This window comes from Podarcis raffonei, chromosome 16 (genome assembly GCF_027172205.1).
Source record: "Podarcis raffonei isolate rPodRaf1 chromosome 16, rPodRaf1.pri, whole genome shotgun sequence".
In the NCBI taxonomy this organism is placed as follows: Eukaryota; Metazoa; Chordata; class Lepidosauria; order Squamata; family Lacertidae; genus Podarcis; species Podarcis raffonei.
The window spans coordinates 10,020,956-10,047,140 of record NC_070617.1 but is presented as its reverse complement, the minus strand read 5'-3'; the positions used below and the strand labels follow the sequence as shown (position 1 = coordinate 10,047,140).

General features: G+C 48.1%; 2 protein-coding genes across 4 annotated transcripts in view; one reads left to right on the top strand and one right to left on the bottom strand.

Moving 5' to 3' along the window:
• The window catches only part of HCN3 (hyperpolarization activated cyclic nucleotide gated potassium channel 3), a 32,017-nt gene extending 13,172 nt beyond the window's left edge, over positions 1-18,845 (bottom strand). The window contains exons 1-4 of the mRNA XM_053368919.1: positions 17,634-18,845; positions 5,016-5,445; positions 2,699-2,860; positions 1,390-1,608 (exon numbers count right to left, since the gene is read on the bottom strand). Coding sequence (XP_053224894.1) covers positions 1,390-1,608; positions 2,699-2,860; positions 5,016-5,445; positions 17,634-18,100 — 1,278 coding nt within the window. The 5' untranslated portion in view covers positions 18,101-18,845. The remainder of the gene's footprint in view (positions 1-1,389; positions 1,609-2,698; positions 2,861-5,015; positions 5,446-17,633) is intronic.
• A 6,141-nt stretch (positions 18,846-24,986) lies between these two features.
• CLK2 (CDC like kinase 2) overlaps positions 24,987-26,185 on the top strand; it is a 56,768-nt gene continuing 55,569 nt past the window's right edge. Inside the window, exon 1 of one of the 3 annotated variants that reach the window (XM_053368132.1) lies at positions 24,987-25,009. The gene's annotated coding sequence lies outside the window, so the exon portion shown is untranslated. Of the gene's footprint in view, positions 25,010-25,207; positions 25,363-26,185 lie in introns of those variants that run through there. The other 2 variants (XM_053368130.1, XM_053368135.1) reach the window with 2 other exon arrangements.

Genomic DNA, 26,185 nt, shown 5'->3' with positions numbered 1-26,185 from the left:
CGCTCACGCATGCGCAGACGCTCAAAATGACATCACATGCATGCGCAGAAGCGGCGAATTGCAATGCACAGACACGGGGTGTGTTCGCTTCAGGATGCAAACTGGGCTCTGGAACGGATCCCGTTTGCATCCAGAGGTACCACCGTATATAAAAAGTAGTTTACTCACATTCAGTTCACAGTTGACAGACTTAGTTACAAAGTATATACATGTGGATCTATCCCATATGGGAATAATCCCAGTGTCCTCTGTTGAGAGCCAACAGAGCATATCTAGCTAAAAAGCTGCTCCAACGATGGAGGAAGTCAGAGAGAGAGAGAGAGTGCTGCGTGCTTTATCCTTTTGTTACCTGGACAGGTAAGGTCACGCCCACCTCTAGTCACATGCAAAGGAAGTATGTCCCACTGCAGGAGGAAACAGGAAGTTCCGACTCGCTGAATCAAACATCCCCTTGCATGTCTACTCTAGGAAAACAAGGAATGTTGTACTTGACTGCTACTTATGTATCACTTCCCACAGCTCTCGTGGTGGCCAACAAGATGCCTCATTGGTGCAGGACCCGAGTGCAACAGCAACTCTCCCCACTTCTGGGGAATTGAACAGGGGAGGCAAATTGTGGCCCTTGTGGCTAATAGCCAGGTGATCTGTTCCAGGATCCTGCTCTCGCAGTGGACAACCAGATGCCCGTAGGAGAATCTCACAAGCCACAGCAACTCTCCCTGCTTGGGATTCCCAGCAACTTCAGAGGCATACTGCCTCCGACAGAGGACACAGAAAATAGTCGTTGTGGCTGGCAGCCATTGATAGCAGAATATGTCTAATCCTCTTGCAGCAAGCCGCTTGGCACCGCTACACCTTGTGGCAATGAGTTCCACAGGTGAACTGCACCTTGCATGAATACCTACTTCCTTTAGTCAGTCCTGAATCTTCCACCATTCATGGGAAGTTGCCCTCGACTGACTCTGGGATCCATCTAGCTTAGTACTGTCTGCACTGACTGGCAGAAGCTCTCCAGGGTTTTGGGGAGCGTTCTCTCTGCCATTCCTACCTGGAGATGCTGGGGACCGAACCTTGGGACCTTTCCATGCATAGCATGCACTCCACCACTGAGCTACGCCCCTTTCCCTTAAAGATTCTAAGGTCCTAGTCCTCATTGTTCTGAATAAAAGACCTGATTAAATAGGAGCATGGACTGAGTCAGACCCCCTGCTCCAATTAGCTCAGAGCGGTCTACGCTGACTATTCCTGCATTGCATGGCAACTCTCAGCTTCCGGCCTGCTTTGAAACTGACCGGCGAGGTGAGCCTTGCAAGAGCTCAGCTTGCCCACAAGGCACTTTGCAAGACACCAGGTCCTCCACAAGCAAAACCGGGCGACCCTGCAGCTCACCTTCTCCTGGTACTGGCGGCGAGAAGAGTCCAGCGACTGGATGAGGGCGGTGGCATGGCCGATGAACATGGCGTAGCAGGTGGCCCCCACGATCATGCTCAGCATCGTGAGCCAAACGTCCGTCATGCCCTCAGGAGCCTGCTGCCCGTACCCGATGCACAACATGTGGCTCATGGCCTTGAAGAGGGCGTGAGAGTACTGCTTGCCCCACGAGTCATTCTGTGGGGCAAAGAAAGAAGCGGGCTTCAGCGCAGGCCGGTCGTCGGTGTGCACATTTGTGGAGGTGGGAGCAGTCTTACCTGCACAGGTCCATTGAAACAGCCGTTTCTGGTCAGTATGGTTACCTAGGGTGACCACAGAGATCACCTCCAAGTGACTACACACTTTATTTTTTATTTTATTTTTTAAACCCACTTCTTCTCATCGTTCTCGAACAGCGTTTCCCAAACTTGGACCCCCAACTGTTTTTGAACTACAATTCCCATCATCCCGGACCACTGGTCCTGCTAGCTAGGAGTTGTTGTCCAAAAACAGCTGGAAACCCAAGTAAAATTATGGGCTCAAAGTAAAGTTAAAATTCAGAAGGGTGTTGTGGCCAGAGGTGCTTTGACCATATATCAGCTAGAACAGTCTCCCAAACTGGAGTCCCCAGCTGTTTTGGGACTGCAGTTCTCATCATCCCTGATCACTAGCCTTTCTAGCTATGGATGTAGTCAGCTGGAAACCCAAGTTATGGGCTGGTTTAAAGGCTGGTTTAAATAGGAAGCAACCTTACACTGATACGATGCGATACGATGATACGATACGATACAATACGATACGATAATCTTTATTGTCATTGTCCAATACAGAACAACGAAATTGAAAATCTACATCAGACATTCATAAACCAACAAGCCTGCTATCCCAGCTATCCCAGCCTGGTTAGCCCTCTAAATACCCCATAATTAAATACAATATATTCCCAAAGAGACTACCTTACACTGCGTTTAAAACCAAAATTGCATTTGAATAGAAACTGTTTCTCAGGCGGCTAGTCCTAGTCTTTATAACCCTGTACCTTCTTTCAGAAGGCAAAAGCTGAAAGAGATCATTTCCGGGGTGCGCACTATCCTGCGCTATCTCTGCCGCTTTCTTATGGCACCTGGAAGCATAGATTTGATCCAAGGTAGTGCCTGGCGTGCTCTGGTCCATGGGGTCACAAAAAGCTGGACATGACTAAACGACTAAACAACAACAACAACAAGGGCCTCTACCTGTCTTAAGCTGGCTCTGCCTGTTTATAGGAATGCCGTGGAGGGGCCCTTACCACCATGTGGTTGATGGAGACCCAGCAGTCCTCAGGGAAGTCCTGCAGCATGGGGACCAGGAACTGGAGACAGCCGTCCCAATGGCAGAGGAGGAGCATCATCCCAATGAGGTTGAAGATCCGCACGACCGCGCTTGCCAGGTCATAGGTCATGTGGAAGATCTGGACAAGAGGAGAGAAAGCAGGGACAGACCGTGAGAGGAGAGACAGAGGCTGCCTGGAGTGTCTTTTGGCTGCATGACCCTAAATGGCCTCGGCCCAATATACCTGAAGGAGCATCTCCACCCCCATCGTTCGTCCTGGACACTGAGATCCAGCACCGATGGCCTTCTGGCGGTTCCCTCGCTGCAAGAAGCAAAGCTACAGAGAACCAGGCAGAGGGCCTTCTCGGTAGTGGCACCCACCCTGTGGAACGCCCTCCCACCAGATGTCAAAGAGATAAACAACTACCTGGTTTAGAAAACATCTGAAGGCAGCCCTGTTCAGGGAAGTTTTTAACGTGTGACATTTTTAATCTTTGTTGGAAGCCGCCCAGAGCGGCTGGGGAAACCCAGCCAGATGGGCAGGGTACAAATAATAAATTATTATTATTATTATTATTATTATTATTATTATTACCATGAGAGTGGACCACTTGTTTGGGTTTTGGTCTAACTTTAAATACGCTCATTGTTTTTAATTATCTTATGTGTGAATAACCTTGAGACGGTGGTTTAGAAGGCAATTAACAAATTAATTGTAACCACCACAGCAATAATAATACACATCTGTGGAGGTTCATGGAACAGACCTCTATGGGAGTTTGGGCTTGGGTGAGCCCACAAAACTGCGATATTTCCCTTAGGATATGAGAAAGATGCTTCATGCCAGGTCTAATCTTGATTTTATCTTTTCTTTTTTGGAAAGTTTAATTGTTTCTAACTGTTTGTTTTTATTAATGACTATTTAATTGCCTTATTCCTTTTGCAAACTGTTCTGAGCTTTTATTACAATCAAGTGGTACGTAAATCTTGTGATGGGCGGTGGGGAAATCTTGATTATTTAATTAATTCAGGGCGCCAGAGGCTTGTGCAAATCATAGTCCAGCAATAACCAGAGCGCACTATTATTATTATTGATTGAGTTTATACCTGGAGGTCTCAGGGCAGTTCACAGAAAAGATCACAACATATATAATCAGAAAAACAACAACCCAATAACAGCCCCCCCCCCCGAAAAGAGCCACATTTTAAAGGGGTATAGGATGTCAAACAGATCAACCAAAAACTTGGTTAAAAAGGAACATTTTTGCCTGGTGCCTAAAGGTGTGTAATGAAGGTGCCAGGTGAACTTCCCTGGGGAGAGTGTTCCACAGCCGGGGGCCACTGCAGAGAAGGCCCTGTTCTCGTGTTGCCACCCTCCAGACCTCTCAAGGAGGAGGCACACAAAGGAGGGCCTCAGAAGATGATCTCAGGGTCCGGGTAGGTTCATACAGAAAGAGGCGGTTTAAGGCTTTATAGGTCAAAACCAGCACTTTGAATTGGGCCCAGAATCTAATTGGTAGCCAGGTCAGTCATACCTCGGGATAAATACACTTCAGGATAAGTATTTTCGGGTTGCACTCTGCAGCGACCTGGAAGTAATGGAGCGCGTTACTTCAAGGTTTCGCCGCTCACGCATGCGCAGACGGTCAAAATGACGTCATGTGCATTTGCGGAAGCCGCGTCTTAAGTTCTGTTCAGGATGTGAATGGGGCTACGGAACAGATTCCGTTCACATCCAGAGGTACCACTGTACATGAACGGCCTCGGTCCTGTATACCTGAAGGAGTGTCTCCACCCCCATCGTTCTGCCCGGACACTGAGATCCAGCGCCGAGGGCCTTCTGGCGGTTCCCTCATTGCGAGAAGTGAGGTTACAGGGAACCAGGCAGAGGGCCTTCTTGGTAGTGGCGCCCACCCTGTGGACCACCCTCCCTTCAGATGTGAAGGAAATAAGCAGCTATCCTATCTTTAAAAGACATCTGAAGGCAGCCCTGTTCAGGGAAGTTTTTAATATTTAACGCTGTACTGTTTTTAACACTTGATTGGGAGCCACCCAGAGTGGCTGGGGAAACTCAGCCAGATGGGCGGGGTATAAATAATAAATTATTATTATTATTATTATTATTATTATTATTATTATTATTATACCAAAGGCAGCCCGATCAGGCTACATACAGACAGCCATGGGTTGTTGGTAAAGTGGGAGGCCTATCAAGCCCAACCTGGTGGGCCACCGTACTTTTGCATCTACCTTGGCTGGAGTCACATGGTGCAGTGGTCCTGATGTTGACTCACCTCCTCCCACTGGTGGATGTAACGGATGAGGCGGGAGAGGCGCAGGAGGCGCAGGAGGCTGAGGATCTTGGTGAAGCGGACGATGCGCAGCGCCCTCGCCGTCTTGTAGACGTCGGAGTCCACCTGGGTCTCCAGGTCCACGATGAGGAAGATATAGTCGACGGGGATGGAGGAGACAAAGTCCACCAGGAACCAGGTCTTAAGGTACTTCATCTTGATGGTGTGTGGGTCCAGGATGATCTCGGTGTTGTCTTCCACCACGATGCCCGTGCGGAAGTTCAGGACCAGGTCGGCCAGGAAGAAGGTGTCCGAGAGGACGTTGAAGACGATCCACGGAGGGGTGTTCTCGTCCTTGAAAAACGTGATGCCCACGGGCAAGATGATGAGGTTGCCAACCATGAGGAGCAACATGATCAAGTCCCAGTAGAACCTGCAAAGGGAGTAGAAGCAAGCGCACTTCGTCACAGCAAGGAGGGAAAGAGGGTCTGCCAGAAATTTCTTGGAGTGTTTTGGGTAAATTACATATACAGACACTCCAAGTGTCCCTATTTTCCAGGGACAGTCCCAGATTTACTGAAGCCGTCCTGGTTTATGATTTAATCCTGGAATGCCCCACTTTTCCTTTGGACGTCCCTATTTTCATTGGAGGAATGTTGGAGAGGACGGTAGGATGTCCCTATTTTCATCGGAGAAATGGCAGAGGGTATGGAATAGGACTTTTTTCAGCCAGAACTCAGTTCCGGCACCTCTCAGGGGGGTGCTATTCATCGGTGTAGCCAGGATTTTTGTTGGGGGGCAGGCTTTTGTGGGGGGGGGCAGAACCTCAGTTAGCTTTGAATTTTTATCAATTTTTATTGCTTGGGGGGCAGCTGCCCTCTCTTGACTACACCCATGGTGCACCAGAAGCATTTTTACTTTGTATTATAGGTGAAGATATTAATAGGCAAGATGTTAAATTGTTTTTATATGCAACAACAGCAGCAAGAGTACTGTTAGCCCAGAAACAGAAGCAAGAAGGAATCCCATCAAAAGAAGAATGGCAGACAAAATTAATGGACTATGCAGAATTAGATAAAATGAGAGAAAGGATTCGAAACCAGCGGGACCAGAGATTTACAGAAGATTGGAAGAAATATACGAACTCTTTGAAGAGCAACTGTAACCAGCAAATTACGCTAGTAGGACTACAAGAAGTTTTGTAAGGAGAAATGTATGAAGCATTGCAAAGTAGAGAAAGAATAGAGATATTAGTTACGAGTTAAATGTAATTGTGGAAGTAAGAAATGTATATTAAGTGGATAGACTGGAAAATTTTCAGGTGTGATTGATGGAAGTAAAAAAAAAAGATGATATAAGATAGGAAAGTATGTTTAGTTACTGTTGAAAATGATATGTAGAAAAACTAATAAAAAAGTTTATATAAAGGACTACACCCATGGTGCTATTGCCATTCTAAGAGAACGAGGGAGGTGTTAGTGGTGAGTTCCAGCACCTCTTTTTCTAGAAATTAGCACTGGACGTCCCTATTTTCATCGGAGAAATGTTGGAGGGTATGCATACATGGTAGTGTCAGAAACTCAGATACAGAAGCTGGTTGCAAAATAGCGCCTTAAAACCTAGTTTACAGTCACCACAATGGAATATCTCGGTGCCCTTTTTCTTTTACACTGCAATTTATCGTTCTTATTCATTTCAGATCTATACTGCCTCTAAACTGGCGTGGCCTATTTGCGCTTTGGTGGTCGTAATGGCCGTGCTAAAGCCCTCCAGGAGGCTGTGCCTGCAGTCGCAGGAAGTGCTGGTGGAGGAAGTGGTGTTGTAAACAAAAATCTGCCCTTTTCCCTTATGGGGTATCCAAGAGCCCATACAGAGTCCTTACGTAGGTTCCCTATTGGTAGGAGAGAATAACAGAGGCCAACCAGAGAATATTGAGAAGCAAAGCAGCTAGTAAGGTTGATCTTTATTGATCTGTTGCAACAGGGTGCTCCCCTCACACGCAGGAAAGGAGGAGGACCCAGAAAAATGGCCTTATATAGACTCTATCTCTTTTGAGTCACAAGGATTGGGCAGGATGGGTGAGCAGAGGGCAATCAAAGGAACAGCATTTCCCTGTACCTTCACTGCTCTTCATCAAAAGCGTAACTCAGGGGTCAGCAAACTTTTTCAGTGGGGGGCTGGTCCACTGTCCCTCAGACCTTGTGGAGAGCCGGACTACTTTTTTGGGGGGGGAATGAACGAATTCCTATGCTCCAGAAATAACCCAGAGATGCATTTTAAATAAAAGGACACATTCTACTCATGTAAAAACACGCTGATTCCCAGACCGTCCATGGGCCAGATTGAGAAGTTGATTGGACCAGATCCGGCCCCCGGGCCTCAGCTTGCCTACCCATGGCGTAAATCAATCAGTCAGCCTATACATCACAGAAATAAAAAGAAAGAAAGGCTTGTCATTCACAGCCATTTATCCAGGGGAGCTTTCTTTGTGAATTACAATCTCCATCTGCCAGTTGGCTTTTCGTTTTTGTTAAGGGCTCAAAGAATTAATGCATAGAGAAGCCATGTGTTTATTGACCAAAGATCATTACGCGATCAACAACGCTTAATCCTATTTCATGTCTCATCCTAAGGAGAAGGTCAAAAGCCTTTGCCCTGTAACATACCATCTGTCGAAGATCAATGAACAAGACCTGGAGACAATGAGAATTCCTCTACGCTGAGCGGAGTGAGCAAAGGATTATGGGAGTCAAGCCAAGCCTTTCTGTCCATTGCTCTTATAACGTCAAGGTTCTCCTAGTGGGTGATAAGACCTGATCTAACTTAGAAACTGATAAAAGAGGAATTTTCCGTGGCGCTATGGGTTAAACCACTGAGCCTAGGACTTGCGATCAGAAGGTCGGCGGTTCGAATCCCCGCGACAGGGTGATCTCTCGTTGCTCGGTCCCTGCTCCTGCCAACCTAGCAGTTCGAAAGCATGTCAAAGTGCAAGTAGGTACAGCTCCAGCGGGAAGGTAAATGGCGTTTCCGTGAGCTGCTCTGGTTCGCCAGAAGCGGCTTGGTCATGCTGGCCACATGACCCAGAAGCTGTACGCTGGCTCCCTTGGCCAACAAAGCGAGATGAGCGCCGCAACCCCAGAGTCGGCCACGACTAGACCTAATGGTCAGGGGTCCCTTTACCTTTACCTCTCCTAGTGGGTGACAAGACCTGATCTAACTTAGCAACTGATAAAAGAGGAATTTCCCCTTAATATTGTCCGATTCCCAGAAACCCTCAGGGGAAGCGTTTCCCAGCAAGTAGGGTGCACTGCTGGAAGAAGTTTCTCCTGTCAAATATCTCCTGTTAAAAGCAGAGAACCTTTTCACCATCTCAGGACACCCCTGACTTATTCTGGGAGGGTAGAAATCCACACTGAAAAACAACCCCAAGATTGTGCAGCCAGAAAGTTGCCTTATAAAAATAAAGAGCAGAAATGTTTGTGTGTGTGTGTTGTTAGGATTCTTGCTCCATGCTTGCAGTCATGAGATGGTGTTTTTTTTTAATAAAATTTTTATTGATTTTCCAACATATATTATAACACATTACAAGTGACAATACAAAAACAAACAAACATATAAACATGTATAATTTCATAACCTTTTTTTCCTTATACCCAATTTTGACGACTTCCCCATGCCTCCCTTTTCTGCATCCCCGTTTTAAACTTTTTCAGCAACCCCTAATCTCAATTACTTATAATTCACTTTCTTTAACCTTTTTCTCTTACCCAATCATTTATCGCTGCAAATCTGCTTTACATTACCCATGACATTTTAGCACTCATTAATTTTACAACAGTTCTTAAGATAAAGTTTAAATTTCTTCCAGTCTTCTTCCACCGTCTCTTTTCCTTGGTCACGGATTCTGCCTGTCATCTCAGCCAGTCCCATATAGTCAATCACCTTCGTCTGCCACTCTTCCAGCGTGGGTAGTTCTTGTGTCTTCCAATACTTTGCTAAAAGGACTCTTGCTGCTGTTGTAGCATACATAAAGAACGTCCTATCTTTCCTTGACACCAATTGGCCTACCATGCCCAGGAGAAAAGCCTCTGGTTTCTTATGAAAGGTACACTTAAGAACCTTCTTAATTTCATTATAGATCATCTCCCAGAAGACCTTAATCCTTGGGCACGTCCACCAAAGGTGATAGAAAGTACCTTCAGTTTCCTTACATTTCCAGCATTTATTATTGGGCAAATGATATATTTTTGCAAGCTTGACTGGGGTCATGTACCACCTATAAATCATTTTCATAATATTCTCTCTTAAGGCATTACATGCCGTGAACTTTATACCGGTGGTCCATAACTGCTCCCAGTCAGCAAACATAATGTCATGACCAATGTCTTGTGCCCATTTAATCATAGCTGATTTAACCGTTTCATCCTGTGTATTCCATTTCAACAGCAAGTTGTACATTCTTGACAAATTCTTAGTATTGGGTTCTAACAATTCTGTTTCCAATTTTGATCTTTCCACCTGGAAGCCAATTTTCCTGTCCTGTTTGAATACTTCATTTATCTGGTAGTAATGAAGCCAGTCTCTTACTTTAGACTTCAATTTCTCATAACTCTGTAATTTCACCTTTCCCCCCTCTTGTTCTATAATTTCCCAATATTTTGGCCATTTGGATTCCATATTAAGTTTTTTCCCTTCCTTAGCTTCCATTGGTGACAACCACCTGGGGGTTTTATTTTCCAACAAGTCTTTATACCGAATCCAGACATTATATAGTGCTTTCCTAACAATATGGTTTTTAAAACCTTTATGAGTCTTTACCTTGTCATACCATATATATGCATGCCAACCAAACCTGTTGTTAAACCCTTCCAAATCCATGCAGTCATGAGATTGTTGTCTATCACACGACGGTGTATGTTTTCATTCCACCGTGTGGGAAGTGATGGAGACAGGATGTTTTGGTATTACTGTGTTCCGTGATGTGGGACTATTGTCCTTTGTTCTTTCCCTTTGCTGTCTGATGAGAAAGAGGAAGGAGCTAAGTCGGAATGCTCCAAGTGTACTATATGTAAATAAACGTAGTTTAGCCAAAATGCTGTGCTACTGAGTCTGAGACGCAAATTGCTAACACTCTGCAGGATCCTAAAGCGTGCTAATGCCTTGTGGTATCAGTCGCTGTGATGTTTGGGATGGAGAAAGCTTTTGAAGTTCCCGACAGACCAGGAGAGAGAACATGCCAGTCAGGCATGGGTCTCTACCAGGGTCCTACACACGAGTAGAACAGTGTGTGTGTGTGACAAAGAGAAAGTTATTTTTTGGTGACAATCAGTGCTATTTTTCTAGAAAAAGAGGTGCTGGAGTTCACCATGAACTTCTCCCTTGTTTTCTTAGAATGGCAATGGCGCCCACTTGATAGCTGCCAGAGCTGAGCTCCAGTGAGCTCTGGCTGAAATAAATAAATAAATAAAAGCGCCCTGGTCACAATGGAAATGGTTTGGTTATTAACGGGGAAAGTAATTTAGATTTCCCTTTAAATATTACACACTGCAACAAAATGGTGCTGCCTAGAGCGAAGCTCTTCAAGGCCCCAGTCACCCCGTTCCGTTCTCTCCCACCAACTTTCTGCTGTGACCTTCTAGCAAATACAAGGAACTGCACTCAGCACTTAAACATTGGAATCAGAGAGATGGAGGTACCCACCCAAAAGTTCCAAGGTGACCCGAAGGTCACCTTCTGCAGTTGAGCTGAGGTGAGTGGACCAAGGAACAGAGCTAGGAAAATGCTGGGAATAGTCCATGCAGATTGGAAGCCATCCCCAGCCTTCTGGTGAAGGATGAGCTCGTTTTCGCAGGCCCTAGAATTTTCCGCTCAGCTGACTTTTTCGCAGGTTCCCTTTTACAGGGTTGCCTTGAGCTGGCAGACTGAGACTGCTGCCGTGGGATTCCCTTCTCTGTGCCAACTAAATCCCCAGTTCCCTTTTGGCAATTCCCAGGTTCCTGCTGCGCCAGATGCCAGAGAGGCAAGTGTCTCTTACTGGTACCCTGGGCGTACGTTGCTCAGATAGGAGACTGACTCTTTGGTGCAAATTCCAAAGAGCACCGTAACCCCAGAGTCAGTCACAACTGGACCTAATGGTCAGGGGTCCCTTTACCTACTTGCTATTATATATAAAAAAACTTGCTTGTTTCTTCTTTTTCATCCCCAACTATTTTGCCCCAAAAGGCAACTCACATTGACTCTGGTTTGTGAGAAATCGCTCTGTGTGTGAATTGGTTCCTGATCTCTATTGACATGTGAACACATCTGTTGCTCAGGGTGTGCCAAATACGAAAATCTTCAAGCTGTTAAATACAGAGAGCAGCGAGGAGACCGAGGGAAGCAGGCCGCATGTATTTTCACATGGCCACAGATTTGTTATGCAAACACAAGATGGGCAATCATTCTGGTGCGAAACCTGGCAGCCCGACAATTGCAGCGGCTTCCTGTTTTCAAACCACCAACATTCTAGCCCTCAGGCTTTTGGAGTCAAACTTTGAAAGAGATTTCACCTTCTCCTCCACTGCTGACCAAGCCTCTTCTCTGTTGTAGCCTGTGGCCCTCCAGAAATTGTTGGACTCCAATTCCCATCAGACCCAGCCAGTGCAGCCTAGGATCAGGGATGATGGAAGCTGTAGTCCCAAGACAGCTGGTGAGCTAGAGGTACCCATGCAGCATTGGAGAATCAGTCCTGTGCCTTTAGCCTTTTAAAGGGGGAGGGTCATATTCCCTTCTGGGTGTCATGGACTAGCTAGAGGCACCAGTTGGGGAACCCCCAAGGGAAGAAGACTCAGAGCCAGGGGGTTGGTGGCAGGATGGGGGTGAGTCAGAAGGAGAGGACTGGGAGCAGGAGGTGTGGGAAGCTGAATAGGCAACAGGATTTAGTGAGCAGGAAGAGTCTGTGTCAGAGGGCAGTTCAGAACCAGAGGCAGAAGCAGAGGCTGGAGAGGAGGGGGGCCAAGAAGCAGAGATCAGACAGGCTGCCGAAGAAGCCAGGGAGTCTCCTCTTCCTGCAAAGGGCAGCTGCCCTCCCTCCCCAGTCTCCCAGAACTGACTGGCAGCAGTTCTCCGGGGTTTTAGACAGAGAACATCCCCAGCCCTATAGGAGATGCTAGGGGTTGAATCTGAGGCTATCTACGCGCAGAGAGAGTGCTCTGCTATAGAGCTATCCCTCCACAGCATCATCCTTGACTGTTCGTTTGCTGGGCACTCTCTATGCTACCCCGTACCTCCAAGGTGCAGAATTTGTGGCCCCACATATACTGCTGGCAGGGCTGGATTTAGGTTTGATGAGGCCCTAAGCTACTGAAGGTAATGGGGCCCTTTATATGTCCTTTGTCAACAACAAATTGTCGCTGTTTTTTGTGTTGAATATATGCTACATGGTAATTTATGGACCTAAGAAGTATCTAAAGCCATTTGCACATAACAAAATATGTATTTTTTTCAAAGTAATTGTTGAACTGAAATCCGGAATGGATTAAGTTTGAGAACCAAGGTACCATTGTCTATAGAAATGAGCAAACCAGTGATATTTTAGGGAGCAGGCTAGCAGGCAGGGCCCATTACTTACAACTCCTAACACCCATGACCATTGGACATGTTGGCTGGGACAGATGGGAGTTGGAGTCCAGCAATGTCTTGAATGCAACAGGTTCCCCTAACTACCGTATTTTTTGCTCTATAAGACTCACTTTTTCCCTCCTAAAAAGTAAGGGGAAATGTGTGTGCGTCTTATGGAGCGAATGCAGGCTGCGCAGCTATCCCAGAAGCCAGAACAGCAAGAGGGATTGCTGGCTTCTGAGATCCAGAATATTTTTTTTCTTGTTTTCCTCCTCCAAAAACTAGGTGTGTCTTATGGTCTGGTGCGTCTTACAGAGCGAAAAACACGGTACATGCAAAGTTTAATTTTTTAAAAACTCTTTACAACCTTCTTCTAAGACAGGGTTTCCCAAACTTGCCTCTCCAGCTGATTTTGGACTACAACTCCCATCAGCCCTGGCTAGCAAGACCAGTCATCAGGGATGATGGGAACTGTAGTCCAAAAAAAACAGCTGGAGACCCAAGTTTGGGAAACTCTGCTCTATGAGCTCATAGTAGCCAGCAGGACACACACACACACCCCGTTTCACCTTCAGAGTAACCCTGTGAGGTAGGCCAAATTGAGAGATTGTGATTGGCCTGAGGCCACCCAATGGGCTTCACAAGTTAAGCAGGCATTTGAACCCGGTCCCTGTCCAGAAAAGGGAGGCTGGTCCATGAGGGCAAAGCGGGCAGTGCCACACCAAGCTCAGTTTGCCCTTAGCCAGTGCCCCACCTGTGGCCTCCTTACCTATATCCAGTCAATAATAATAATAATAATAATAATAATAATAATAATAATAATAATAATTTATTTATACCCCACCCTCCCCAGCCAAGACCAGGCTCAGGGCAGCTAACACCAGGTATAAAAACAACTGATTAAAATACAACTTAAAAACAAGATTAAAATACAACATTAAAATGCAGCTTAATTTCAGCAGAAACTGAAATCAAAAACTTTTTGGGGATGAAAACATCAAATCTTCACCAAGGCCAACTATCCAGACTGGTCCTACGTGGGCCAGAAAAAGCCAGGGAAGTCCACAAATAGGAGTTCCATCACAGAAGGAGAAAGGAAAAATAGAAAGAGGGGGAGGGAATCAAATTGACTCCAAGCCAAAGGCCAGGCAGAACAACTCTGTCTTACAGGCCCTGCGGAAAGAAATCAGATCCTGCAGGGCCCTGGTCTCATGAGGCAGAGCGTTCCACCAGGCCGGAGCCAGTGTTGAAAAGGCCCTGGCTCTGGTTGAGGCTAATCTGACTTCCTTAGGGCCCGGGACCTCTAGGGTGTTGCTATTTATGGACCCGGGGCATACTGGGAGAAGCGGTCCCGTAGGTACAAGGGTCCTAGGCCGTGGTCCTAGTCCTAGGTCCATGGGGGTGGTTCTGCCTGTCAGCTTCCTCCACCTTCTTAGTCTCAGTGTTGCGCCTTGTAGGGAGGAAGAGGAGGAGGGTGGGACAAAAGTAGAATCTAGAATTAGCTGGCTCCTCTGCCTGCCACCTGCTCTGGCGCCACCTACTGTTCAGCTCCCTGCCTTCCACTCCACCAGCTGAAAGGGGCCTCAGCCACCACTGGCTCTAACCTTCTGAGAGGTTAAAAGGAGATTGCATGTTCTGGAAAGCAGAAAAGAGCCTGGCACAAAATGTAAGTGAATTACAAAGATGTTAGTCACTTCACAATAGTCACCTCTCCATCCCCACATAAACACTGTGCTACTAGCTATCGCCAACCTAGCAGTTCGAAAGCACGTCAAATGCAAGTAGATAAATAGGTACTGCTCCGGCGGGAAGGTAAACGGCGTTTCCGTGCGTTGCTCTGGTTCGCCAGAAGTGCCTTAGTCATGCTGGCCACATGACCCGGAAGCTGTACGCCGGCTCCCTCGGCCAATAAAGCGAGATGAGTGCCGCAACCCCAGAGTCGGCCACGACTGGACCTAATGGTCAGGGGTCTCTTTACCTTTACCTTTAAGCCTGGGATGGGGGAACATTTTCCTTGGCAAGGGCCGTATTGGCTCACAGTAAAGCTTCCGGTGGGACTGCATGCCAGACAAAAGCACTTGAGGGGTATATGAAGCAGGGCTGCTGAGAGGCGTGGCCTAGGAAGAGGGGTGTGGCTTGGGGATACAGAGAGAGGCCAAGGGGCCAGACAGAGAGGTTGCATTGGGGCCAGAGGTGGGCGTGGCCTGGGACAAAAGTGGGCAGGGCAATGGAGGTGACAATTGGCTTTTGTACAATATGGTTTGAATTTCCTTTGATAAATGGCCCTGCTGATCACCCAGACACAGGTGTTTTCGTATAAACTGCGGATGAGAAGCAGTAATCGTCTATCTATGTTCGAGGAACTTGAGTTTTTCCCAAAATCTGTCTCGTGATATCAAGTCAAAAGCAGATTTAAAATCTATAAAGGCTGCATAAAGGGATCCTCCTTTTTTTTTTTAGGTATATTTTTCCACAAGGTGTTGGAGTACTAGGCCTTGATCTATGATTGACCAATATGCCCTGAAACCAGCATGTGCTTCTGTAAGCACATGTTCTTGCTCCATCCAATCCACAAGTTTAGCCACCCATGAGGTCAGAAGCTTCTACACACACACACACACACACACACACACACACACACACACTTTCTTCTTTCTCTCCTCCAACATCCACCCATGCAAGCAAGAAACACTGGCCTACTTCAAGGTTCGATCCAGCCAGGCCAATATATTTGAGGAGAGTGTTTGACAGGATAGCTGAGAGGCATGGCTTAGAAACAGGGTCCAGGGGCTACATAGAGAGGCTGGAGGGCTGCATTTGGCTCCTGAGCCTGAAATTTTCCACACCTGGCCTGGGCTCTTCTAGGACAGTCCTGCAACCCTTTAAAAAGAGGAAGATGCTTTATAACAAGTCAGATAGTTGATCTATCTAGCTCAGTGCTATCAGTACTAACTAGTAGGCATTCTCTAAGATACCTGAAGGATCATCTCCACCCCCATTGTCCAGTCTGGACACTGAAGTCCTGCTCTGAGGGCCTTCTGGAGATTCCCTCCCTGCGGGAAATGAAGTTGCAGGGAAGCAGGGAGAGGGCCTTCTGTGGAGCAGCCTCCCATCAGGTGTCAAGGAGATAAACAACTACCGTATTGGCCTGAATATAAGCCTCACTTTCCCCCCAAAATCTGACCATGAAAGGTTAAAGTTAAATTCACAACCTTACAAAAATTGGCTTCTACGATACCGCCGCTGAAACAGACATATGGTAAAATGGAACCGAATTTTAAGGGAGCGGTTTATATCTGGGTTTTGTCTTTTTTTTATTCCCCCCCCCTTGAATTTTAAAGGTGTGGCTTATTTGTGGGTGTGGCTTATATATGGGCCAATACGGTACAGTATATGACCTGCAGACATCCGAAGATAGCCCTGTATTGGAAACTTTCAATGTCTGGTGTATTATGTGTTCTTTTATAATCTGTTGGAAGCCGCCCAGAGTGGCTGGGAAACCAAGTCAGATGGGCGGGGTACAAGTCATTGTTGTTGTTGTCTTAACTTGGGACCTTTTACATACAAAGTGTGCCAAACAGCCTTGGCCCTGTATACCTGAAGAAGGGTTTTCACCCACATTGTTCACCTTGAACACTGAGATCTAGCTCTGAGCATCTTCTGACAGTTTCTGCACTGCGAGAAGTAAAGTTACAGGTAACCAGGCAGAGGGTCTTCTCCGTAGTGGCACCCACACTGTGGAATGCCCTCCTGTCAGATGTCAAGGACTATCCTGTCAGATGTCAAGTAACTATTCAACCTTTAGAAGACATCTATAGGCAGCCCTGTATAGGGAAGTTTTCAACGTTTAATGCTTTATTATGTTTTTGTATGTACTGGAAGCTGCCCAGAGTGGCTGGGGTGACCCAGTCAGATGGGCAGGGTACAGATAATGAAATTATTATCCTTAAAGGATGTGTTTTACCACCGAGCTATGATCCTTCTGCCTGAAGGATTCCTCTGCCTAGGGACCCATGACAGATAGGCAGGAGGACATAGGAATGTGCCTTACACTGAGTCAGACCATTGGTCCATGTACCTCAGTGCTGTCTACACTGACTGGCAGTGCCTCTCCAAGATTTCAGACAAGACTACCTGGAGATGCTGCCAGAGACCTTTTGCAGGCAAGGCAGATGCTCTGACCACAGAACTACAGTCTCTGTTTGCAGGCTCCCCTCACAGCCCCCTTAACCTTCAATTTACATCCACAGCAAGAGCTGGGGTCCATATTTGCATTTACCAAGGGCCAACACAGATTGGTTAATTGGGACGCATGGCATGGGCAAGGCCCAGGTGGCACACACAGACCGGTCAAGGAGGAATTTAAGACCTTTGCTTTCCTGCAGGCAGGATGTGAAATGAGAGCACCTGGTCTGGTGGATCAGGGATGACTCACTCCCCCCCCCCGTCCCCCCCTTCGCTCCTCCCGCCTTTTTAATAGTGGGGATAATTCGGAATCTGTCCTGGGAGTTTTACTGTAAACTGAATGGCAGGAGATATAAATAGAACGAATAAATGAATAAGTAAACAACGGGGAGACGTGGGCCAAATAGCCCTGGGAAGGAGGGCTGGCCCTGTTGCTTCAAGAATATACGTCTCTCTCTCCTTCCCCCGCCCCCTTTTCGCCTTGCAAGGAGAGGGGGGGGTGCTAAAGAGAAGTTGGTGAGGGTAATGTTGTGGAAGAGGCCGATGACGCCATGAATGCGCCCAGCGCTTTATTTTAAGAGCAGCTCGCAAAAAGCCCCCGCCCCGAGGACAGCCCAGAGCAAACCACCACCGTCTGGCCCTTCAGACGGCCTGGGCGAGTGCAGCTTGCAAGCGAGAGAGATTCAGCACCTCGGACAGCGCCGCGCGCCCCGCGCTCTGATTTCCCACGACCCAGTTGGTGGGTCCTTCTTCCAGGGCGCACCCACCTCCACCCCCGCTGGGAAGTGGGTCCCTGGGGTGGGGGTGCCCGAAGCCCACCCCCTCCGGCGCGCTCACCTGAAATCGCTGTAGGGATGGATGATCCAGTACCCGACGGACTTGACCCTCTGCTGCTCGATCTCCACCGCCTTGTGGCTGCCGAACATGCGGAGCGAGAACTTGTTGACGGCCGGCTGCAGCATGGCGCCCAGCTGCCGCTGCACGAAGGTGCCCTCGGGGCCGTCGGGGCTGGCGGTGGCGGCAGCCGCGGACGCGATGTCGGCGGCCACGATCTGCTCGGCCACGGTGGCCGGCGCCATCTCCGCTTTGCTGGGGGCCGCCGAGCCTTTCCGGGTGGGGGGCTCCGACCTGCCGTCGGGGGGCTGGCAGCCCGACCTGGATCCGCCCGGGGGCCTCCCCGCGGCCTCGCCGTCCATCACGGGCGGCGGCGGCGGCGCCTTAGGACGAGGGTCGGGGGGCCCCTGGAGCGGCCGGCGCGCCCCCTCGTGGGGCTCGGCGGCGTCCATGGCGCTCGTCGTCGTCATCGTCCCTTTAGGCGGGCGCCTTTCCTTCAGATGCCCTTGCCCGGGCGGCCCCGCTGCCCTCTCTCCGAGGGCGCATCCCCTCGCCCGCCCCGCTCGGGCCCGGCTCCAGCGGGGAGGAGGGCGCGCACAGCCTGGACGGGCGGGCGGCTGGGTGGGGCGCGCGGAGAGGCGGCAAGCAGGCCAGGGGGGCCCGGGGCGCGCATCAAGGGCGAGGCTGGCGTCCAGCAGCCTCAGCTGGGTCCGGGGATCGAGGGGGTACCTCGCATGGCCTGCCCCGGACGGGCGAGGGCACCGCCGGTGCCAGAAAGCCTGTTGCGCGCGTGCGTCCGCGCCCAAAGGAGCGGCAGCGGAGGAGAAGGAGGTGGAGGGTCGTCAGCCGGGCTGTCGGAGAGGGCGAGCCGGAGTAGCCATCCTCGTAGGAACGGGCAGGGAAGTGGCGGCGGCGGCGGCGGCGGCACCAGGGCGCGCAACAAACCCAGTGGGCGCCGCCGCGCGCAGGGGCGGCTCTAAGGAACGGGCAGCCGGAGGGGTGCTAACTCGGCGAGGGGAAGGTGCCATCTAGCGTCGGCCGGCAGATCGCCACTGGCTGGGGCGGTGCCGAGGGTGGGGGGCGGAAAGGCACGCGCCTCGGAGGTGCCCACCCCTTAGAGATGGGCGGGGGGAGGGAATCTCCTCTGTGGGTTAATGACGCCTGTTTACCTGGGGAGGTAAATTGCATTGCTGCCATGGCGATGGTGATGGTGGTGGCGACCGCTGTCATTCTTTCCGGGGCTTGGACTCTTGATTATCTACGACCTTTCTTTCTTTCTTTTTTTTTTTGCGTGGGCGGGTTGTCTTAATCTAGTTTTTCTTCTTCATTGAAAAATTAAAAAAAAATACAAAGTGCGCCGAGTAAGAAGAAGAAATCTAGTTGTTGTTTTTTAAGAGACTTGCTTTTTTAAAATGCTGGTTTTAATGTATGTATTTCATAGGAACCAAGTCCAAGGGTCCGAGGTCTTTTCAGCCCCTTAATAAAATATTTGAGAGGGCCGAGACACCCCTCCCCCAAGTTGATGACACTGGCATTCAAAATGGTGTGTGTGTTGTGATTGATTATGTGGGGCAGCGCTTACCTGCCCCCCCCCCATATTTTATTGAAGTTGGCACCCTGTGTTTGCTTGCTTGCTTAAAGTTGCATTGGATTCTTGGGGCCCCCGAGAAAGCAACTGATACATTTAATATTGCAAATAAATATCATATTGTAATCATCTTGTGAACTGCCCTGAGATCTATGAGTATAGGGCAGTATACACATTTAATAAAAAAAATAAAAATGAATAACAATAGTAGTGGAATTCTGCTCAGAGTAAACCCGTTGGAACAAATGACCCTAAGTTAGTTTAGGCTATTCATTAGGTTTCTTAATAAATATATATTTCAACATTTTTTCCCATTAATTATAAATCTTCTCCCAGAAGTCTTTCACCTTGGGGCAAGTCCACTACATATGATATAAAGTACCCTCTTCTTCTTTACATTTCCAGCATAGATTATCACTGTTATGGTAAATTTTTGCTAGTTTTACAGGAGTCAAATACCATCTATACATCATTTTCATCATATTTTCCTTTAACACTGTACATGTAGTGAACTTGACCCCTTCCTTCCACAGTCTTTCCCAATCTTCAAACATTATGTTGTGGCCCACATCTCCTGCCCAAGAGGCGGTCTTTCAGCTATAGGTTTTGTGGACTGGTGCCACAATCAAATGCATGAAGTAGCATAATCAATGTGACTTTCAGAAACCAATTATCCTTAGCTGGCTGACATCATATATGCCAGCATGGTTTAATGGCATGCCATCCCTGAGCTGTCTGGCAGCGCTCACTGAACCATCATTATCGTTTGAGGCACAAATGGTTGCCTCCGTTTATTTATTACTGCATTTGTATCTCACATTTTATCCAGGAAGCTCAAGGTGCCATACATTTCCCCCCCTCTCCCCATTTATCCTTACAGCAACCCTGTGAGGTAGGTTAGGCTGCAAGACAGTGATTGACTCAAGGTCGTGCATGAGAGGAGATTTGAACCCTGATCTCCCAGGTCTTAGTCTGACACACTAACCACTACACCACGCTGCCTCTCTTTGGCATGGAGCATCCATTACCACCTTAGGCTGGTGTGGCTTCAGTAATCTACTAGTAGGTAAAGGACCCCTGGACGGTTAAGTCCAGTCATCAAAGGTGACTATGGGGTTGCATCGCTCATCTCACTTTCAGGCTGAGGGAGCCAGCGTTTGTCCACAGACAGCTTTTTCTGGGTCATGTGGCCAGCATGACTTAACCACTTCTGGAGCAATGGGACACCGTGACAGAAACCAGAGCGCACGGAAACGCCGTTTACCTTCCCGCCGCAGCGGTACCTATTTATCTACTTGCACTGGTGTGCTTTCGAACTGCTAGTTAGGCAGGAGCTGGGACAGAGCAACAGGAGCTCACTCCGTCGCAGGGATTCAAACTGCCGACCACAGAGCCATCTGCATCCCTATTCCTACTAGTAGAACTGGCTTGGGGCAGGGCGGCGCTGCTGCCCTGCCTGCTCCTGCCTGCTGACGAAGCTCCAGATTAGACTACAGTGGTACATTGGTTCTGAAACTTAATCCATTCCGGGAGTCCGTCCGATTCTCGAAACCATTTGAAAACCAAGGCACAGCTTCCAATTGGCTGCAGGAGCTTCCTGCACTCAAGTGGAAGCCACATTGGATGTTCGGCTTCTGAAAAACTTTCGCAAACTGGAACACTTACTTCCAGGTTTGTGGTGTTTGGGTTCCGATTTGTTCGACAACTAAGCCATTCAAGAACCAAGGTACCACTGTACTATAGTTTGTTTATATGTGGGGCTGCCTTTAAAGACCGTATGGAAACTGAATTTATGTCACATCCACACTGCACGCTTAAAGTACGGTACATGCTTCCTTCCCTCACCCAACCCCCGACCACAAAGAATCCTGGGAACTCTAATTTCCCCCTTGCAATGCTACAATTCCCAGCACCGTTAACAAACTACGATTCCTAGGATTTTGTGTGGAGTAAGCCAGCTGCTTTAAATGTATGTGTGGGTGTGACCTCAGTCCAAAATATAGCTGCAGAGCTGTTAACCCCAACTGGGTGCTATCATCACATTATGCTTTTGCTTCGCCAATGGCACCAGCTGCCGATTAGTTTTCAGGTTCAAGATGTTGGTTTTTATGCGAGGCTTGAGGGAGGGAGACCGGAGGGGCTGATTGCCCCCACAGTTGCCTGCCCACATGCTGAGATCTTCAGCACAGGCCCTCCTTCTGGTGTCCCCACCATCTGAAGTGCGGCAAAGAGCTCTACGTGAAAGGGCCTTCTCGGTGATGACCCCTTAACTATGGAATACTCTCCCTGAGGAAGCCCTCCTGATCCCTACCTTGCTGTCATTTTAGTAAAGACCTTTCCGCTTTAATGCACTATATGTCGCTATTATGGCGCTTGGTGTTTGTTGTCAATCTCGTTGAGTCCGACAATTTCTTTGCTGCTCTTTTCTACTGTAGTATTTCAACATTTTATTTTATTGCATTTTTTTTGTAAAGGGAACCTGCTGAAGGGCCAGCTATGAATTTAATAATAATATTAATAATAATAAATGCAGACATAGGATTAAAGGGCACACATCCAATGAAGATTTATTCAGCGTTAAAAGCTGTGGAGTCCAGAGGGGCTTTAATTACTCCCTAGCAGGTGTATTTTTTGGGGACGCGGGTGGCGCTGTGGGTTAAACCACAGAGCCTAGGACTTGCTGATCAGAAGGTCGGCGGTTTGAATCCCTGTGATGGGGTGAGCTCCTGTTGCTCGGTCCCTGCTCCTGCCAACCTAGCAGTTTGAAAGCACGTCAAAGTGCCAGTAGATAAATAGGTACTGCTCCGGCAGGAAGGTAAACATTTCCATGCGCTGCTCTGGTTCGCCAGAAGCAGCGTAGTCATGCTGGTCACATGACCCGGAAGCTGTACGCCGGCTCCCTCGGCCAATAAAGCGAGATGAGCGCCGCAACTCCAGAGTCGGCCACGACTGGACCTAATGGTCAGGGATTCCTTTACCTTTACCTAGCAGGTGTATTTAGGATTATGATCTTACACAGTCTGATTCTTGACATGTTTTAAGTAAACGGAAGTGAAATAATTACCTAAATGCAGTAAGTAAATACTTCTCCTCCCTTTACCTTCGCCTGCATTTTATTGCCTTTCCCTTGCTTCCTCTCTTTCCAGATTGAAAGCCCCGTTTATTTATTGCAGGGGTCAGCAACCTTTTTCAGCCGGGGGCCGGTCCACTGTCCCTCAGACCATGTGGGGGGCTGGACTATTTTTTTGGGGGGGGTTGAATGAATTCCTATGAATGAATTACGTAGTGCATAATTTTCTATGGGTGTCAATGGCTCTCCTCCCCACCCCGAACAAAGCTTGAGGTCAAAAGAGCACACCTGAAGCACATTTGCCATCCTTTAAAGAATTCTGGGTACTGCAGTTTATTAAGAGTTGCTGGAAATTGTAATTCTGTGACACACGTTTACTAGTCTTTAAGGCAGGGGATGGGAGGAACCCTATGCTGCAAGGCTCCAGTTTCCACCACCACTAACCACCAGCCATGTCACCTGGGGCTGATGGAGATCTGAGCATCATCATCCTCATTTATATCCGGGACTCAAGGCAGCTTACAAAACCTACAACACGCATACCATAAACCACAAAAAGCTGGAAATATACAAAAGAGAATAGTCAAAAAGTAATTGCACTGTAACAGAATTAAAACAATATTTTTTAAAAAAACAGAAAGATGTAAAAACAGCACAGAAGTAGTAATAAAAACAGAGGTTGTGCTCGAACACAGCTCAAGCAAAGGCTCGCTCCTCCATGAATACAAGGCACTGCGCTTACATGCAATACACTTTGCTGGGGATACACAACCCTCTAAAGCAGGGCTGGAAGAATTGCAGATGAAGATGATGGATTTTTCGGAGCTAGCCGACCTAACCAGAAGAGTCCGCAACCAGAAGGAGGAGGAGTATCAGGAAGAGTGGATTAAATTTAATGATTACTTAATTAAATATGTTAAGTTAAATTAACTGAAAACAGCTTGCAGACACTTAATTGTCTTAGAATTTTATCTATGTTAAGTGATGAATTAATATGTTTAATTTCATAATGTGAAGATCTAAGGATGTTAATGTTTAAGTTAAATTTTATAAGAACTGTGATTTGAAAACCGTTAAAAGGATATGCAATGAAATTCAACCAAGGGGAAGCGAGGAAGTCACTTAGCAATGTTAATATGTTACGGTAAAAATCTGGGTGCGAGGCTGCTCAGCCACCCAGCTCATCGGACTAAGTCCGCGGGTCCCTGTGGAGGAAAATGAGCTCAGCCGGAGACAGGAGCAAGCTGCAGAAGATCCACGTTTATTGCGCAACAGGTTCAAGGCGAGATTGAACAGCGAGAAAGGGGTGACATAAACTTTTGAAACTTCCCTCCATGTCCCAGAATACAGTGCAAAATACATCCCAGTTACATCATGAATACATCAAAGAGAGGTTGGGTTACACAGATTACATCATGAATACATTAAGAAGAGGTTGGGTTACACAGGATTAACATATGGAGGAGGGAGGGGGGAATATGCAGAGCTGGAGATATGCACAGATAAGCACATCCTGATTACCGGTGATGAGAAGACAATGGTCCATGTATGCATGGTCTGCCACCTGGCATTGCCTGCAGGAAAGGCTTGGCAGAGTGATTTGACAGGATTAGGGTCTTTACACCTTGCTTGAGGGATTATGGAGGACAGGGGAGGTGTCATGGAGTCCTAGAGAAATTGAGCAAATTGGCACGTTGATTTTCTATGAATTTTATAGATTTTAGTCCCTTTTGACATTGACAATTGGAAATAAATTGATATACTGTAGCGAAGAAGAAGGTGAAGAAGACATGCCCCCCTCCCGTATCATAATAAGTGTAATTTTCAATAAGGCTATGATTTATGTTGGTTTGTCTTATGTGTTTGTATAATAATAATAATAATAATATCTTTATTGTCATTGCCCCCTCTCGGGGACAACGAAATTACTTGACTGCTCCATAAAAACACTAATTAAAACAATACAGTATAGTACAGCAAGGAAGATTAGATGACTTTCAAAGTCCAGGCTTCCCATTCAGGGCCGAGATCGCTCTGGAGAAGAAGCTGTTCTTAAGACGGCTCGTTCTTGTCTTCATCGTCCTGTATCTCCGTCCCGACGGCAGGAGCTCGAAGAGACAGTGACCAGGATGCGATGGATCTTTTACTATGTCCAGTGCCTTCCTATGGCACCTTGTGGCATAAATCTGCTCTAAGGTGGAGAGTGGGTAGCCAACAATGCTCTCTGCTGCCTTAACAACTCTGCACAACCCCATCCTGTCCTGGGTAGTACAGCTTCCGTACCACACACATAAGCCATAAGTGAGCACGCTCTCAATGGCACAGTGATAGAAGACAAGCAGCAGTTTCTGCGGAAGATGGTTTTTCCTTAGAATTCTCAAAAAGTACAGTCTCTGCTGCGCCTTCTTCACAAGCCCCCTTGTGTTGACACTCCAGGACAGATCCTCTTGTAATTCAATGCCCAAAAATCTGAACGTTGTTACCCTCTCCACACATTTGTTTATAATAATTTGTTTATAATGTTGTGAAAACCAAAAATAATAATTATTTTTTTTAAAAAAAAAAAGCAGGGCTGGAGGAATCTGCCTGGCTTTCCAGCCGCTGCAGGACTCCAACTCCCAGCAACCCCAGCAGCCAGCAACGCCCAAAAGGTCGAGGAGGGCATGACGGGAGTTGTAGTCCAGCAACTCTCAAGGCAAACAACATTACCCTCCTTTCCAGGTGGGCGCGCGCCTCTTCCTCATTCCTATCTCTGCGGCTCCATTACGCCTCGCCCAACCCACCGCACGTCTTACCCACCGGCGCGTTCTTACGTCGCCTTCCGTCCCTCCCTCCCTCCCTCCCTCCCTCCCCCATACGTGCCGTACGTGGCGTGCGTATGTGCGTATGCTGGGCGCGTCGATCGCGAGCGCAACGGCGACGGCGACGCATGCGCGCCGCCACTCGCCCGTTCGCTCGGAGCAGCTGGCTTCGTCCCTCAGTTCGGGGAAGTGGGGAGACGAGGAGCCGCCGCCGCCGCCGCCGCCAAGACGGACTTCTTGTGGGACAAGCGCACCGGGCTGGCGGCCAAGAGGGTGCGGGAAAGAGCGGGGGAGGGCTGTTCTGGACGGGGTGGGGCGAGGGGAGCTCGCCCTCCGCCCCTCCCCCCGCTGTGGGGGTGGGGGGCATCTATGGGGCAGGACGGGGGGGGGCTCATGAGGGGCAGACCAGATCCAGGGGGTGCTGTGGGAGGGGGGGTGACCTGAGGTAGCTCTTCCCTCGGTTCTCTATTATTATTATTATTAATCACCTCTCATTAATTACCTTTCAGTTAATTACATCACAATAATGGGGGTCGTGAACAGTTATTGCATTATTATGTACAGTTATTTCGTGAACAGTTATTACATAACTATTACTATTACTATTATTAATCATCTCTCATTAACTACCTTTCAGTTAATTACATCACAATAATGGGGGTCATTATGGCCCTTGTAGTCTCTTCCAACTCTATGATTCTATGAACAGTCGCCCCCACAACCACACTTAGGCCTTGGGAACAACCAGGCGACCCCAGCAGGGTGGGCCTCTGAGAGAGCCCTAGTGGCAGCCTTATTTATTTTCCTGTATAGGCCGCTCGATTGTAAACACAGGCACCCCTCGGAGTGGCTGGGGGGAAAGACGGGAAAGCAGCGAATAGCTCAGTTGGTAGAGCATAAGGCTCTTAATGCCAGGGTCGGTTGGGGGGTGGGTGTCTAGATGACCCTCATGGTCCCTTCCAACTCGGCAAGTCTGTTATTCCGTGAAATTGTCCTGCTGTTGTAGTGGGTGAGGAGGGGCAGGTCTTCACTTGGCTCTCTCTTTCTTTGCTCTTATTGTCGTTTATCGCATTTGTATTCCACCTTTTCTTCCGAG